We start from the raw sequence: 17,040 nt of genomic DNA, 5'->3' as shown, positions 1-17,040 counted from the left end.
CAGAGTGGAATGAAGATCTGCTCTTCTTTCTTTTTTTTTACATTACAACCAAAGAATTGCCGCCTTCCATCCAAATTCTTAAATGCAGAGTCCTAATGTGACACTAAATATTCTTCACTCCTTTCATTTACTTTTTTCCTCGCCTGATGAAGCAGTGAGGAAGGAAAACACGTCATGTCCTGTCATCATATTTTGTCATCACCACTAATAATTGCCCCGCCGTGACACCCAGTCTTGAAATTTTCCTTTAATTGCTCTTTAATGTCAATTTGTCTGAGGTGACCATTTTTTCAGCTTGTTGCTTTTCCTCCTTTTTCCTCATTTTCAAAGCAACTGAACATGTGAGATGAATTTAAACTGAAAATTCGAACAGCCAAACATCTGCTAACGTGTCCATCGTCCAGGCAGCGGACCACGCGCGCAAACGAGGTCCACCAGCCCAGCCTCCGATCACACGGTGTGAGAGTGTGAGACAGTGAGTGTGCGCTTAATTCTGAGTCCTACTGTTTTAGTTCTACATGTGTTGGATGAGTAAATGCTCCTGTGGGGGTGTGGGGGGGGAGGGGGGGATGCTGTAGGCAGCAGCAGGTGGAGTGAGAAATGTATGGGAGACCCCTGATCTGATCTGACTGAGGGGGCATATATCTGCAAAAATGGGAAATGCTGATAAATGCTGTCTCTTTTTAATAAATGTGCTATTTTATCAGAATGTGGTGCTGCTGTTTTTCCACTCTTGACACCCTTAATATGTTTTTTATACTTTTGTACTATACTTTATGTAAACAAGGTCTATTGGCCCTAAATTCCAAAACGAAGGGAAAAATGTGTGATAATGGGTTGGACTGAAGTAAGACAAGAACCGACAAGTGTATACTTTAAATAACAGTCAAACCAGGTGGGGTCATTTTGACCCCAGAGGACAAAAGGTGTATGGCAATCAGGAGGACATTAGGAGGGTTTTAAGTCACCTGGTTGAGTACTTTGTAAACTAGCTCGGTGTTTAAAGGGACAGTTCACTCCAAAATCAAAAATACATATTCATCCTCTTACCTGAAGTGCTATTTATCCAGCTAGCTGTTTGGGGTGTGAGCTGCTGAGTGTTGGAGATATCGGCCATAAAGTTTTCTGCCTTCATCCTATATAATGTAACTAGATGGCACCCAGCTTGTGGTGCTCAAAGTGCCAAAAAAATACTTTTGAAAAACTCAACAGCGATGTCTCTTTCCAGAAATCATGACCCAGTTACTCAAGATAAGCCACAGAGCTTGTTGTGAGCAGTTTCATGTAGGAACTATTTTCTTTCTACTGAAATACAACTCCCAACCGAATCACTGCACAGAAGGAAGAGTGCACCACAAGCTGAGTGACATCCAGTGTCATTATACTGATGAGACATTTCTGCAGCCGGTATCTCAAACACTCAACAACTCGCACAAAAACACTCTAGATTGATAAATATCACTACAGGAAAAGGAAAAAATGTGTCATTTTGATTTTGGTGGTGATCTGTCGCTTTAACAGTAGTCTTGTGTTAAATTTGATTTGTCTTTTAACAAGTGCTGTGCCTGTGAAACCACAGTGTCTAAAGTGTGAAGCATCTTGGAACTACACAAATGTTTTATAAAAACTCTAGCAATCTTAGCTTAGTTCAGCAGGGTCACAGCACATGCACAAAGCCTTTGTTTGTCCAGGTGTTGTTTCTTCCACCTTTTCCCACCAACTGTGAAAACCTCTTGAAATAGAAGCACATATCTAAAAGGTGTTGGGACCAGAATGTCCAAAAGAGGACCACAGCTGAACAAAGTCCACTGACAGAAACACTTCAGGTCATGAGCCATTTTAAGTCGAGCTTTAATAACCAAAGAATGACTCCATGAAGTCACAGTATATCATATTCACTATGTACACACATATATAATCTATATATTTTACAACAAAAAATAACATTTATAAATTAATAGATTTGACATTGAAGTGCATCATTTCCTCGTAGGCTTTGAGGCTTTATGTCTTTTTAGCAAGGACATAGATTCAGCTAATAAAATGTCTCCACGCAGAGCAGTCCAGTCTCAGTTTGACCTCATCTGTAGTACAGAGCCATGAAAGGTGTATGTGAGAGATGAACGCCGCCACTTTTGCAGGACACCCCCGATCCAGCCTGACTGCAGCTCAGGATCAGGCCCAGCTCCAGAGCAGGCAGCACGCCGGCAGCCCCATCCCCCCACACATCACCATCAGTGTCCTGCAGAGCCCCAGAAGCAGGCTTTTCTCCTGGTGGATGCCCCCTGGAAGAAAACACCACCCGCCGCATGTTCACCAAGCTGGGACCGCCTTCGGCACCACCTGCCGCCTCCTGCAGAGTCTGGAAAAGGGACAGCAGATCCACTCTGAGCTCCAGCGTGTTGCCCCGTGACCACAAGCTGTACCTGAGGGAGGCAAAAAAACAGCAGGGTTACCACCAGTCCCAGAGGCCATCAGTGAAATCGCTTTGTGTCCTTGGAGACTAAAATACTGAAATCAAGAATTGGTGTAACACAGGAAGTCCTTAGAAGATCACATTAAGAGTTTTTACCTTGTAGGAAGGTCTCTCTTTGCCATAAATGAAATCACTGGATGGATATCCAAATGTTGGGGGTTGGAGAGCTGGAGGTGAAGCTCAGCTCTCATGACTGTCAACGATAAAATCTCCCTGGTGAGGAGAAACTCCACATCTGAGCCTGAGGAAGAGGAGGAGAAGAGAGTCTGTCAGAGTCACAGAGCAGCACATGCACTCGTGTCACGCTCTGGTTTGATAAACCCCAGGGATCGGAGCAGGATCTCCTGCGCAGAGGTGATGTTTTCACTCCTAATGCCTTGTTAATCTGTCAGCGGGGTATCTTAACACCTCTCGGAGAGGACATTAAGGCAGCTAAGACTCATTTGTATGCAGATAACACCGTCCTCTATACAGCTGCATTAATCGAGCCATTAACATCCCGCAAAGTGCTTTTCAAACGCATCAGCTTGCAGTTCTGTGGCTCATGACATTCCTGCACAATGTCACCCTTTCAACACTACACTGTATATGTTTGCATATGGCTGCTTGATGCTTGATGTCTTTTTCCTGTTCAGATAATTCTGAATGTTAACTGACTGCGCAAAGGGAATGTAAGTGAATTAAATGATGAATGTCAACACTTCTAATGAGCAAGGCTGCTCTTTTTCTCTGTCACAGTGTCTCCCAAGCCTCTCCTTGAGTGCCGCTTGTCCTGCATGTTTTATACTTCTCCCTGCTGCAGCACAGCTGAATTAAATGATCGTCTTGTTATCGAGCAGCATCAGGAGTGATCATTTGAATCAGCTGTGTTGCAGCAGGGAGAGATCTAAAACATGCAGGACAGGGGGCACTCTACTCTTTGAGAAGTTTGGGAAACACTGCTCTATTACGTGTTATATTTCATATCACAGGCGTAGGTTTTAGAACATGGATATTTGTCGAATATTCCCATTCCCGAATAAAATCATTAAAGTACCAAGTTTTCTGACGGAGGAGCCCCAAAACCCTGCATGTGTACCCTCCCATTTTTAAACTAAGCTTATGCCCTTGTCTCGTACAGCTTTTTATGCTATAGATATCTTGACTCAAAGTCTAAGAAATACATGAACTTAAATGTAGGAATGGCAATGCTGTTTTGATGCAGACTGTTTCTTCATTGTTTGGGGGAGGTTTGCCCTCACTGATGTCTACAGGCCAACAGTGGAGACAACAGCTCCTGCAGTTACAATAACTACCTGTCTATGTTGCACTGAGTTACATTTAGGGGAATTAAAATAAAATGAACACAAACCTGATCTTTGCTTTTTCTAGTTGAGCTCACCAAAACGACAAAATTCACTTTTACAGAATAATTTTAAAAAGTTTATCACAACATGGTGTGTGTTTCAGTTGGATCTTACCTCCTCTCAGCCGACCCTGAATCCCCTTTATGCTCCAGCAGTTGAGTCCTTCCTGACAGCAGTGGTAAACCCGCCGGACGAAGCTGAACAGAGATTTTCCTGGGAACACCAGGCCCTGGGAGGCTCCTGGGGAAAAGGGCCGAACACGCAGCTGCAGCAGCGTTGCATTATCCTCAGGAGCTTGGCCTGTGTTTTCCAGCCAAGGCGCCGTCAGCTCCGCGCATCGCTCACGGTGCGTCTCCACAATCCCGCGCCTCCACCGCCTCGACGCGTCCGTGCGTAAAGTTGATCCGGACGATTCATCTGCAGGTTTCTGCCACTGTGACAAAAATCCCAGCGTGTCCACTGCGCGTCCAAATACTCCAGTGTTACTTGTCATCGCGGAGAGAAGAAATAGAGCAATCCAAATGCAGCGCGAGGAGCCCATGGTAATATCCCCAAATCCTGGTTCTTCACTGATGGATAACACGCAGCCTCTCTGTTGTGCCAACTCTCCCTCTGCTTGCTATAAACTTCACTTACAATGGGGGCATCTTTCCACTTAGAATTTGAATCCTGGCCCTCCTCAGAGACCCTGCCCCTCTTTTTGTTCGAGCCCTTAACCACCCATTTGCCCCCCCACTGCTACCTTTCAATGCGCCTGCATAATGAGGCGCCCCGAAGAGCGCCGACCCCGACCATTCAAATTCAGCCACTCAGCTAATGACTCTAATGACTCCATATCTGGGACATCAAGACCCATCTTATTTACACACACACACACACAGAGCGCAGAAACACTCGGACAGAGCGTGAATGATAACATTTTATGAGCATGTGCTTGGCTTTTTTAATAGCTTTGCACACTTCTGGGGGTTAGCTGTAACCATTTCGAAACGAGGCGTTAAGCCTGAGGTGGAAAACAATGAGGGCACATTGCAGGGTCACATGCAGGCCGCTGATGGCCCTAATAAGGCCGTGTAGCCCCTGTGGTTTCAAACAAGCCTTTACAAAAGTAGCTCACAGGACTCAACACTGAGAGGATCATGTATTCATTTAATTTCCACTAATAATGCACTACAGTGTTTCTCTGTGCAGCAAACTTTACAATACAAACATTTCTTAACAAATGACCCAGTCAACAAATAATAGAGTTGATCTAACAGCTGGATAGTTAAATAATACTTGTTTATGCTACCAAACGTGATCTGAAAAAGGAAGCATAGAACTGTCAGGCCAGAAAAAAAACCCCACTATCAGGTCATAACACGAAAAGTTCCTTGTTTTAAAAAGATATTTTATTGTTATAATAAGCTGTTTTCATGTTATAACAACTTATTTTTTTCATGTTTTACAAGATGTGTTCATGGTATATCAAGAAACGGTTCTCCTTGTGACTATATACTTGTTTATATTTGTTATAACATGAAACAGTTCATGTAATAACACAATCCCGTATCACGTAATAACGTAAAACGCTTCACATTATAACAAGGTAAGTATATTGTTACAAGAAGAAATGGTTGTTGTCATAACATGAAAATATCTTTCTTAACATGTGTAAAAAGCAACTTCTACTACCTGATACTGGTCAGTTGTTTTTTGTTTTTTTTGGGCCTGGCAGTTCTACACTTTTGTATGAAATAAATAGACATTTTTATTTTAAAAAACAAAACTATTTTAAATTATTTGATAAATTTGTGTAATAAATCAATACATTTTTGCAGTGTGTGCAGCAAGAAAAAAAATGATTCTGTACAGGTGCACCAAATTAAATATTAAGAAGATTTAATCTCACCTTTGTCAAAATTCTAAATAAAACTAATAAATAAAAGTAATAGGAATCATTAGGTTGGCTGCATTGAGGACGTGACTGAACGGAATATATATGTAAAATGAAAAGGTTGCAACACGTGTGCAGTGTTTAAACGGGAGTAAAGTTGTGCTTCTATGTACAAAAGGTGACATGTTTGAGCATAACGAAATGTGCACAAATTGTACTAAAAAAAACACAGAAATAACAAACTATGACTAAAATCTCATGTACACAAAACATCCTCTACCAGCCATCCTCTGTCATTCATGGTTACGATAAAGACTTAAAAAATGCAAAGTTCTGCTATGAAAATAAGTACCATTAGTTTTCACCTGCTAACGGTCTGCCGTGAGAAGAAGTAAACCACAGCAGGAAGCTTTAAATCACATTCTCAAATGTTCACTGTTGCGGTGCAGATTACTCACAGGGCAGCTCTTCATGTGCACAGAGCAGCTGTGTTGATCAGAGCAGGTTAACCCCGTGTTTCAGTAGCCTGTGTCGGGCCTTGCTGGGCAGCGAGAAAGCACTATCCTGGTGGTTTGGGATGCCAGAGTTCCTCAGCGATCCCCCGTGCTGGAAGTAAGTTTCCTGGGCCAGGCTGCGGGTCCCATACACAGCAGCTCCTGCGCTCCTGCGGTGAAAATGTCACATTTACATTTCAAGCATGTAACATGCAAAACAAAAGAGCAAAGCCATGCAATAAAGACATAAAACAATAGAACTTTGGTTTCCAGTAAATGTGAGCTGTTGGGAGTTTGATCTATTGCAAGAGGAGGAAGAACGTTTGTGGCGACAGACAAGATTAACTGACAGATCCGACCCCCACCCCCGACTTCTCCTTGAGGAGCCATGAAAGGCACGAGAAACCCCCACAACCTCCACCATCATCACGTCACTGCAGTACTGACCTGATAATAGCCTCCTGCAGAGTTTCAGTGTTACAGAAATGAGAGTGAAGAAGTGATGTGGCTCTCACAAAAGGACGCTCCGGGGCTCCCCCTGGTCGACCAGACAGGTTGGCTGCAGAGACACACAATAACAACGGACTCAGTGTCGTGGTGGCACATTAACTTGGACATGCATGCCTGCTGCAAAGGAATGCATCCAAATCCCCACAATCCCTAGTGCCCAGGTAGAGATGTCAGGGCAGGAGATACTCACTCTAGTAGAAAACTGGGAAACTGGAAAAGACAGAATTATCAGAAATATCAGAAATACAAAGATGAAAAGAGAGTAAAGACATATGCAAAGAGAGTCAAAGAGCGAATTAAGAGAGGAGGTACATCTGGGCGTTATGGAGGCCTCACTTGTCAGTGTGCTCTGAATGCAGTCAAAATGGGCAAAGGTGTAAGGTGTTGGAGCACCCGGGGCCCCTGGAGGGATGGTCCTCAGATGGGCTTCCAGTCCATTAAGTGATGCCATGCTGCTGTGATACTGGATAGAAACCATAAAGGTCGAGTCACGTGTTAGCATTACAAAGGAAAAAGCTCAACTTTCAATGTCATAATGTCATAAAAAAAAGAGAAAAAAATACCAGTTATTAGCTGGCTGATTCTCACCACTTCCTCCATAGACGCGGCGTCACTCAAGAAGCGCGGCTCCACCAGCAGAGCCAGCACCAAACCTTTCACCCGGTGCATGTACAGCGTCATGGGAATCAGTGGACACTCCTCTGGTTGGTCAATGGCACCAGAGCAAGAAGGAGGATCTTGTATCGCTGCCTCCTGGCCCTGAATACTGCCCCCTCTGCTGTCTTCTTCCAAAACCTTATTGTCATGTGGTTCCTCATCCCCAGACCCTCTGAACACTGCCCCACACGCCGTGTCTCCATGTCCTCCATTCAGATGGGAGTTTTCTTCAAACAATGAGCCGTCTCCTTCATTATTTATCTCACTGCCTCTGCCTTCGTTGCTGTGAAAACTGTGATAATACGACTCCTCCAGTGTGTCCTCCTCAGCTTCAGGGGAGTGTTTGCCGTTTGAGAGAGAAGGCTGCGATGGGGGGTTGAGCGGACTAGCGGCACTCTGTGATGGAGCTGGGCTAAACACCGAGCTGTCTGACATGCAAGGGCTGAAAGACACCTTCTGGGGAGACTGGGAGGAACCTGGATAAGATGGCTCTGACTCGGTGGAGGGAGTGTCAGATAACGTTCTTGACAGGCGGGTCTTTTTTGGGGAGGTGTCTTTGTGTGGAGTAAGGAGGGAACTGGAGGGGAGAAAACAGTTGAAGACAGAAATGGTCGACAGACATACAGCTTTAAAGATGCTGTGTAAGTCACATAGCTTCTGTGAAGACAACTGAAAGTCAGTAAAGAGAGGGGCTACCTGAAATCTTTGTCGACGGGGGCAGATTGCAGGTAGTGGAGTTCGGACATGGTGAGGAACACACTGGTGGAGCTTACAGTACCACCAAATGAGCTGCCTGGTCCGTTGGGCCTCTGGGCCTGAATCAAAATTGTAACATTGATTTAATTATTTTTCTGTTAAATAAAATATCTGACATTTTGGTAAACACACTTATTGGCTTTCTTGTCAAGAGTTAGATAAATACTACTCTCATGTCTCACACAGTGAATAGAGTGCTGCGGGGATGACCTTTGTTCACAGGCTGTTACGAAAGTTAGCATGACCCTGGTTCCTCATCAAAAATTAAGAAAATATCAATTATTCTTTTGGAATGACTGCAGAAAATAAGTTCTGTGGCAAACAAAAGTTTATGATACTCACATTTTGTTCAACAAGATAATAACCTTCACAAATTAACTCCACTTTTATGATGTTTTAAAGCCTAAATGTAAAGTAAAAAGCTAATGATGGGCTATATACGAACTACACTCACCACCAAAACAAGGCTCATTTCAGTCTCACTTAGCCACTTGTTAGCAATCTGTTTTTTAAATACCTACAAGTTTCACAATTAACGTGTGGTAATAACTGATATATTATATGTTGTAGAACAAGACACGAAAGTCTCTTAAGCTTGTATTAAACACAAAACATACTTCAGGCATGACCAAAACCCTGTCAATAACCCACCGACTTCAAAACAAGGGACGCTAAAGTTCACTGCTCTATATGTAGCTGGAGCCAGCAGCCCGTTAGCTAACTGGAAACCACTCTGTTCAAATGTAACATATTTCGGCAAGCATTAACTCTTTTACATTTTGGTTTTTGTACAGATATATACATAAAACAGATATAGTCAGTTAATAAGCTTTAGTGGGGCTGGTGGGCTAGCTGTTTTCATTTTTTAAAGTAGGCTAAGCTAACAGTTGATGCTAGAATGGATCGTCCGGCACTGTAGCTAACGTCACGTTAGCTACAGTGCCGTCGGTTATCTTTAGGTTATCTGACTGAACCCCCTTTCAGAAATTTGATAACTCTGCCGAGTTAAATCTCCATGAAAAGTGACTAAATTAATGTCAAAAAAGTTCAATATTTCCCACTGAAATGTAATGAAGTATTAGTATAAAGTAGTCCAATGGAATTAAGTAAAGCTACCTCAAATTGTAATTAACTAGCTACATTACCTGAGTAAATGACAGCCGGTATCATTAAGTTACGAGGCAGCGACACTCATCATTATGCCATGAGTAACTCCTCATACATGCAGTACATTCAACTCTTAATAGCATTTCTCTCTCTGCTTCAACTGAACAAATGACTGAAGTGGTTAAACAAATGTATGTTTTGTGAAACACTGATGTTGTGACTGCAGTCGAGCTGATTTAAAAAGAGGTCTAGATATGCAGGCTGAATATTTAAACATTTGATTTGTGTGAGTGCAGTCTATGCAGTTACTGTATGAATCGGTGCAGTTAGATAAAGCTGAAATCCTCAGCTTTATCCTCCATGTTAAAAAAAATCTGCCAGAAACTACACGCTGCTGTGATTGGTTGACTCCACTGTGAACATTATAGACATATATTAACTGTGTCCCAATTCATGGTGTGCCTCCTTCAGAGGGCGCAGCCTACACGGTCTATAGAGGCTCCTTCGGAGGCACCTCCGAAGGGCGCATCAACAGTTGTTAAACAGGACGGTCTAACCTTCGGAGGATTTCCAGATGTTCCCCACGTCACAATTGATTTCTGCTGTCAAGGCTCACCAGAGAGAGAATGTTTCTATGTAACTAAAACAGTATTTATATAATATGCGTCTAAAATATATTTCTGTAATGTATTTCATAATACGTTATTTTGCTTTGGCAACAATTTGACAAACATTCATGCCAACAGAGCTGATATGAATTGAAGGGGGGTGGGGGGGGGGTACTAAAACAAACAAAAAAAAGAAATGATGGAGCCAGGACTGTTGCTTTTATTTTCATTTTTTACTACTTTGCCTGAGGAGAAGAAGCGCCTCTGTCGGCAGCGGCAGCTGATTTATCTCCAGGCAGCAGAGCCTTGCTCAGCGGACGAAGCACTCCTCTGCTGCGGGCAGCACAGCAGGGCACAGTGCGGAGCTGGCTCTACATCCCCATAGCTAGTATTTTAGGTGGCTACATGTTAGCATTACTTATGTCAGGTATTATGAAAGAAATTATGAGGTTTTAATGTCCCTCTAAGTTTCACATATCTAGCATTTGATTTTCAAATGATTAAAAAACAAATTAAAAGTAAAATCAATGCTCCGATCTCCGCTCTGTGCCGCCATGGTGAGAATTATTTTTGAAGATCGCGGGCACGCAAGGAATCTTGGGAAATGGAAGGCCATGAAGGGCGCAGTAGCAATGTATCCTCCAAAAAGAGGGAAAAGAAGGCTGCATTTATGGGCTGCTGAAGGACCCTTCAAATTGGGACAGCCTTCGCACAGCGTTGTGACATAATCGGCCTTCGAATGCAGCCTCCGAAGGATGCAGACCCTGAACTGGGACACAGCTACAGAGTGGTGAAGAGATGACATGTCTTTTTAAGCCAGCCAAGAAGTAAGCATCGCACCTTGTCAAAAACCTTATGGGTTTTTTGAATGAGATTTTCCGTTATCCCCAAAAAGAAGCTCTCTGATAAACACAAGTTTAAGATATTTACACATTTTGTTCAGCATAATAATCATCACGGCTAAGCGTCACTTTTGTGTGTTTTGAAGCAGAAATGAAATCGCCAGAAGCAAAAAGCTATTGTTAGGCTAAACACAAACTACATCGTGGTCGCACGACTTAAACGTCACCACTGCAAAGACTGTAGAACACGTTAAAACACAATCAAAAAATATTATAAACAGATAAACCTACAAGTTCAAGTGCGAGTCTGTAAAGCTGTAAAGGCAGACAAGTAGGTTTTATGAGTTTCTGTGTCCAGTGTGATGACGTCTAACGTCCCCAACAAACACTGTAGTCCCATTTAGCTGCTTGTTAGCAACTGCCTTTTTTTTAAAAACGAGTAAAACCTTAAAAGTTGAAAAACTGGGTCTGTGCAGATGTATTTTATGCTGCAGGAAAAAAAATGTGTAAATATCTTTAGCCTGTGTTAACCACAGACCTTATTTAAGGCATTTTACAGAAAACCCATTCAAAAAACCCATAGACTTTAGGACGAGGGAACCGGAGGTGCTAAAAGGCTAACGGACTTCCGCGTTTTGAGGACGCATTACTTCACCACTCTATGACCGTATATGTGAGCATCAGATGACGTGCAGCGGACTTCCCGCGCTCCTTCCTCCAGATGATCATTCTAGCATCAACCTAAGTTAACAGGCTTCAAGATAGATGACATGAGAGTGATAACAAGCTACTCTGCTAACTTTAGGCAAGAGAGTGAATTAAATTATCATATTTCCAACTATTTTAGCAAAGCTACTCCTATATTGTGTCTTTCTGAAAATGCTTATCTAATAAAAATTAGTTACAAAAGTGGGTTCCAAGGTCTTTCTGTGACCTTTTAAAGGGCCCTTGGCTAGCTCTCAGCAAAAAAAAATTTAAAAAAATTTCAATCCCATTATTTAATTCAATTAAAGTGAGTACAAATCATTGTTGGGTAATATTCATGCCCCGTTTACACGTACACGGTTATTTTTAGAAAGGGACATTTCACCCTCTCCGTTTTCAAAAATAATTCCGTGCACACGTATCCGTTTTCAGAAAACTTTGCGTTTACACGAATCCGTGTATGTCTGCTGCCAGGACACTCCAAAACTGTAGGTGGCAGTGTAACGAGAAGCTGAAGCCCACGTTAGCCAATCAGCAGTGATGACCGCGACATCCTAAAATTTTCACGCCACTCCTCCGGGACAACCACTTCATTTACAAAGTTGTCCCACCAGACAACAGTTCTCCCTGGACGGACCCAAAACCGGCGACGCTGGCAGTGACGCGGACAGGCTCTTGGTGTTGGAGGGAGGAGAAGTTGTTGCAAAATTGCTGTCCTCCGAACACTCATCCGTCTCTGCTCCTCCATGTAATAAATCAGCTGTAGTTGTAAATGTAAGCATGAGAAGAGGGCTTGCACCAATGGCTGCTACTCTGAGGGGATCCATGGTTACCATAGCAACATGTAAACATAGGTCGCACTTTTGACGCAAGTGCAAGTTCTGACGCATACTGTGACGTCTACTGCCTGCGTTTTCTCCGTTTTGCTCCGTTTACACGCAAATGGGCAACCGGCGTTTTTCCAAAATCTCCACCCTGGCCGGAGTTTTTAAAAAGCATCGTTTTCAGAGGCGAATTCTCCGTTTGCATGTAAACGAAGGGTGCAAACGCAGGAATATTTCTCCATTTCTAAAAATAACCGCGTACGTGTAAATGGGGAATTAGTCTACTGTTTCAAATGTTATATACACGACCTTTGTAGCTCCCACTCGAGAATGCATGAGGACAGCATTAGCTCCTACCTTGATGTATGTTTCACACTCATGAACCATCACCTTCATTGTGAGCTCTGGAGACATCTGTGTGCTCACAACTCTGTGGAGAAAAAGCATATTTCAAAACCTGCTATTTACAGAAACTATCCCACTAACAAGTGGATGTGGTCCAAATGTCAGCTCACCTTCCTCTGAAGAGGATACAGCCGGCTAACACTAGAGGGCAACGCTGACAGGCCTGAAGAATGAGTGCAGCTTTGAGCAGGAGAAGTGGGTCAACCTGGGGATGAGAATTTAAATTGTGACCTTTTAGTTGCTGTAAAAGCACATACAGGTGATAAATATGCAATTTATAACCCCTTTCAGTTCAACTGTTAAACCAAGACACTAATAAAAGAAACTCCAGTGCTGGAATATGAAGTTTTCGAATGCTTCGTCATCTGTTGTATAATGTGACATATTTGGCAAGTTTCATGTTGCAAATGCTATAAAGAAACAATGGGATTTGACTGAAAGTGATTTCAAAATAGCACATTTTGTGCATTGTATTCTAACTTTTCAAGTGGCTATAAACCAGAAACATCCAGGATTTACTGGCATTTTCTTGGCAGCTTGCGCACATCTAAATTTACTCTCTAGGTGCAATGAATATGCAGAAATAAGCCTCTGAGTGTTCGCCAAGACACACTAAGCAGTTACACAATACCACAGGACATTGAGACATAGTCATATCCTGTCTGAGAGCAGCTTTATACAACAGCAGCATTAAATGTAGAGTTGTGACATTTTGTACGTACATTAGTTGAGTCAATGGTCCCCAGGCAGCTGAAGATGTGATGAAGCTCTGAGGATGCTCTCCGCAGGTGTGAAAGGTACTGCGCCCATCGAGCAGCCAGAGTCTCCTGACTGTTAAGCTGCAGTGCAAAACAAAGTTTGGATTATAATATGCACTTGAAAAGGACTGATAATTGGAGCTTTTGTAGATCACTCTATTATATCAGTCTTAACCTGATTCGGGGTATTACCTTTCTTTAAAAAAACATTTGAATCTCTGTTGGACAATCCAGAATTAAAAAAAAAAACAAGTCAACTATGGCATAGGACAGCTAGACAGCTGAGGACTGTACCTGGTAGCTCTGTCGGACACAGCCATTATAGAAGCAAAAGAGGTTTATTAGGTGATCCAGGAGTTCACAGACACTGACGGTGGGGACTTCCACTGAGCAGCCCAGAGCCTAGGGAAAAAAAAGAAAAGATGTTGCCAAAATAACCGTCAGAGACTCATATTTTGGAGAAAATAAAGAAACGATTTGAAAAGTTGCAGCCGGGCTAACTGTGTGCTCACTCACCCAAAAGAAGTCATCTTTCATGCGGATGGCAAACTTGTTGCGGCGCAGCCTCAGTATGCGCACAGGAGAGGAGGAGAGCTCAGAGACACAGCGGCCCGCGCCAGCAAGCTGACCACAGATCAGCTCTTGCTTATCTAAAGGGGTCTGACAGAAATGCACACAGTGCTGATCAACTTTGAGGTTACAGAACTGAAAACAGTGTCAAAGTATAGAGACATTAACAAGCCCTTGGGTGGTCATTATCACACTCAACATACTCATAAAGCTCCATTAAAAAAAGAAAATAAAATCTGTAAAAGAATAAGAAAATAAATGTTAAAATATAAAGAGGAAAGAATAAATAAGTACAAACACATCTGGAAATATGAAGAGAAACAAGAGACATAAAAGAAGAAATAAATGGGGAAAAAAGAGACAAATAATAAAATATAAAATAGAGTTGATATAAGCATTTCCATTTATTTTGACATGTATATGTTCATTTATCTTTACATTTTTTTTAGTATAAAATGATTTTTAAATAAATAACCTCATTTATCTATTTTTATATGATTTCATTTATACTTCTTTTCACTATTGCTTTTGCTTTCCCCTATTATTGTTACTTAATTTTTTATTTCTCTTTACTTTTTACTTCACTTTATTTATCCCTATGTATACTTCCTTTTTTTTAAACTACTATTATTCTTTATGGCACTCATATGACTTCATACAGTACAACCAAACGTGTATTTTGCAACAATTTCTGAGAGCCAAACCTCTTCAGGGTAGAAGTAGCAGATTCCTTCTCTTGTTTGGTCACCTTCACCTTTCACCTTGGATCCATCATAGAGGAAGAAATAATTACACCTGCAAAATACATACACAAAGAAATGTATAAATTCTTCATTAAATGACTAAAAGGTAAAAGCAGTTTCAGCTTTAGACGGGACACTGGCTGTTGTTTAAATCCATAACTTTATTCATATGATTGACAAGAAAATCCAAGTGCCAAACATTGATTACAGTAATTGTGATGCTCCAGTATATTTTATTTGATTTGAATCCAGGTGTAGCAGAAAAACCTGCAGCCACAGTGGCCTGAAATCTATGGAGGCAGCCCATTTACTTTTATGTGCATGAAAGGCTTCATGCAAAAGCATTGATGTTTGGTTTAATAATCTGTATAATTTCATTTTAGTGGCTGGATGATTTGACAGATAATGCACACGAAAAGATTAAAGCAGTGTTTATTACAGCCCAGTAAACAGAGGTGGGTGTTTACTGGTTTACTGGCAGATTCTGACTTGTTTGTGCAGTGAAAGTGGCCGCAGACTGAGTGAGGACTCAGCTGATCTTACCTTCTCGAGTCTGGCTGCACGAGCTCAGCCATCACCGACACGAAGCCCAGAAACAGCTGTATGTTCCTCAGTCATCGGTTATCTTGTACCCATGTATTTCCTCCCCGACAGGCTGAAGATGCACTCCGATGAGAAAAAGTAGAAGTGAAGATTTCAGCTGCGACTCGGAGTGAGACGTAACAATCCTCACTTCCTCTCACCTCTCACAACCAGCTGATCTATACACAGAAAACAAACTCTGTGCTACATGTCACACACACGGACGGTGTTTTCATCCACTGTTTGGGTTCAGTTTGGCTCTGAAGTGAGGGAGTTTGACAGAGCTGCTGCCAATTGAGGAATGCGGGTCAGTCACACGCAGTGGAAGTCATGTGAAAGTACGGAGATCTTAATGGGACAAACTAGTGCGCCGTTTACAAACGCTCAACAAGCCAAGCCTAGTGGTTTGGGGAATGCTGTATTTACAGATTTTACTAAGTATAAGTAGAGCTACCACAGTGTATAAAAAGAGGATCGATAATAATTCCTGTTTTTACTTAATATACTTACATAAGCTTCTAATATCATCGTTGCATTTGTGTTTGAGCAGCATTTTAATGTTACAGGTGGTAAAGCGAGTCTCATATCAACTACTTTACCTTCGGGTATCTCAGTCTGCAGGTTATGATATCATTATGCTTTGTATGTGTACTTTCCAGCTCTATAAATAACTATCTTAATATTTAAAAGGGACCACAAAGAATACCAATAATCGTGATAATAATAATTTCTTTGTCATAAACAGTGAGGAATCCATGGCCTGCTCTTTGAACATAAAGCTCAATCTTACATCCAACACCATGTGCTAAAATGAAGATTTTATTTGCCTCTCTAGATTGGATCTTGAATATTTCCCAAATATATACTAGATATGATATTCTCAATGTTCTAAACTGCAGGAAGCTCAATCAGAACAATGCCAGAGTTATTCACAGTGGTATGCCGAGGGTGAAATTCAAAATAATATAAGATTAGGCTACATATTAGCAGACTGTGATAAACTCAGGCTATAATATTTAAAGTGGCTCTCATCAGCTCTATAGCCAGTCTATTCTGTTTTTTTTTTTTTTTGTTACATATGCATAACTCTGCTGGAGATTCAATTACATGATTTAAATGATGCAAAGACAGGAAACCCCAGCCATCCATTTAATCTGCAGGGAATGTCACATATGAATAATAATAATAATAATACCAATAATCGTGATAATAATAATTTCTTTGTCATAAACAGTGAGGAATCCATGGCCTGCTCTTTGAACATAAAGCTCAATCTTACATCCAACACCATGTGCTAAAATGAAGATTTTATTTGCCTCTCTAGATTGGATCTTGAATATTTCCCAAATATATACTAGATATGATATTCTCAATGTTCTAAACTGCAGGAAGCTCAATCAGAACAATGCCAGAGTTATTCACAGTGGTATGCCGAGGGTGAAATTCAAAATAATATAAGATTAGGCTACATATTAGCAGACTGTGATAAACTCAGGCTATAATATTTAAAGTGGCTCTCATCAGCTCTATAGCCAGTCTATTCTGTTTTTTTTTTTTTTTGTTACATATGCATAACTCTGCTGGAGATTCAATTACATGATTTAAATGATGCAAAGACAGGAAACCCCAGCCATCCATTTAATCTGCAGGGAATGTCACATATGCTTACAGTAACTATACATGACGCTATGAATGGGACAGAGACTGCGTTAATAACGGATCTTTACTTTACCCCCCCCCCCCCCCCTTTATGCATAGATTTAATAACACCACAGCCATGA

General features: G+C 41.6%; 2 protein-coding genes across 5 annotated transcripts; both read right to left on the bottom strand.

Moving 5' to 3' along the window:
• Positions 1-1,847: 1,847 nt before the first annotated feature.
• si:ch211-170d8.2 (uncharacterized protein LOC571755 homolog) lies at positions 1,848-4,871 on the bottom strand. The gene is made up of 3 exons (XM_042488395.1): positions 3,937-4,871; positions 2,573-2,717; positions 1,848-2,426 (listed from the first exon to the last, which is right to left on the bottom strand). Exons 1-3 carry the CDS (start codon positions 4,361-4,363, stop codon positions 2,081-2,083), a joined length of 918 nt encoding a protein of 305 aa, XP_042344329.1. The 5' UTR covers positions 4,364-4,871; the 3' UTR covers positions 1,848-2,080.
• Positions 4,872-4,954: 83 nt separating this feature from the next.
• On the bottom strand, positions 4,955-15,551 carry hps4 (HPS4 biogenesis of lysosomal organelles complex 3 subunit 2). Of its 4 annotated transcripts, XR_006105917.1 has the most exons (13): positions 15,221-15,549; positions 14,639-14,729; positions 13,881-14,024; positions 13,659-13,766; positions 13,329-13,445; positions 12,717-12,811; positions 12,559-12,631; positions 8,056-8,174; positions 7,291-7,936; positions 7,039-7,165; positions 6,893-6,912; positions 6,640-6,751; positions 6,273-6,362 (listed from the first exon to the last, which is right to left on the bottom strand). XR_006105917.1 is itself a non-coding variant. In XM_042488392.1 (12 exons), exons 1-12 carry the CDS (start codon positions 15,250-15,252, stop codon positions 6,194-6,196), a joined length of 1,833 nt encoding a protein of 610 aa, XP_042344326.1. In that variant the 5' UTR covers positions 15,253-15,549; the 3' UTR covers positions 4,955-6,193. The 4 variants fall into 4 exon arrangements, 2 of the variants coding, with proteins under 2 accessions (XP_042344326.1, XP_042344327.1); XM_042488392.1 differs by lacking the exon at positions 6,893-6,912 and having other exon boundaries at positions 4,955-6,362; XR_006105916.1 differs by having other exon boundaries at positions 6,893-7,165; positions 15,221-15,551.
• Positions 15,552-17,040: the final 1,489 nt, after the last annotated feature.

The sequence above is a fragment of the Plectropomus leopardus genome, chromosome 6, assembly GCF_008729295.1.
Source record: "Plectropomus leopardus isolate mb chromosome 6, YSFRI_Pleo_2.0, whole genome shotgun sequence".
Classification (NCBI taxonomy): Eukaryota; Metazoa; Chordata; class Actinopteri; order Perciformes; family Serranidae; genus Plectropomus; species Plectropomus leopardus.
Note: the sequence above shows the minus strand (reverse complement) of the source record. Positions and strands in the feature narration are given on the sequence as shown.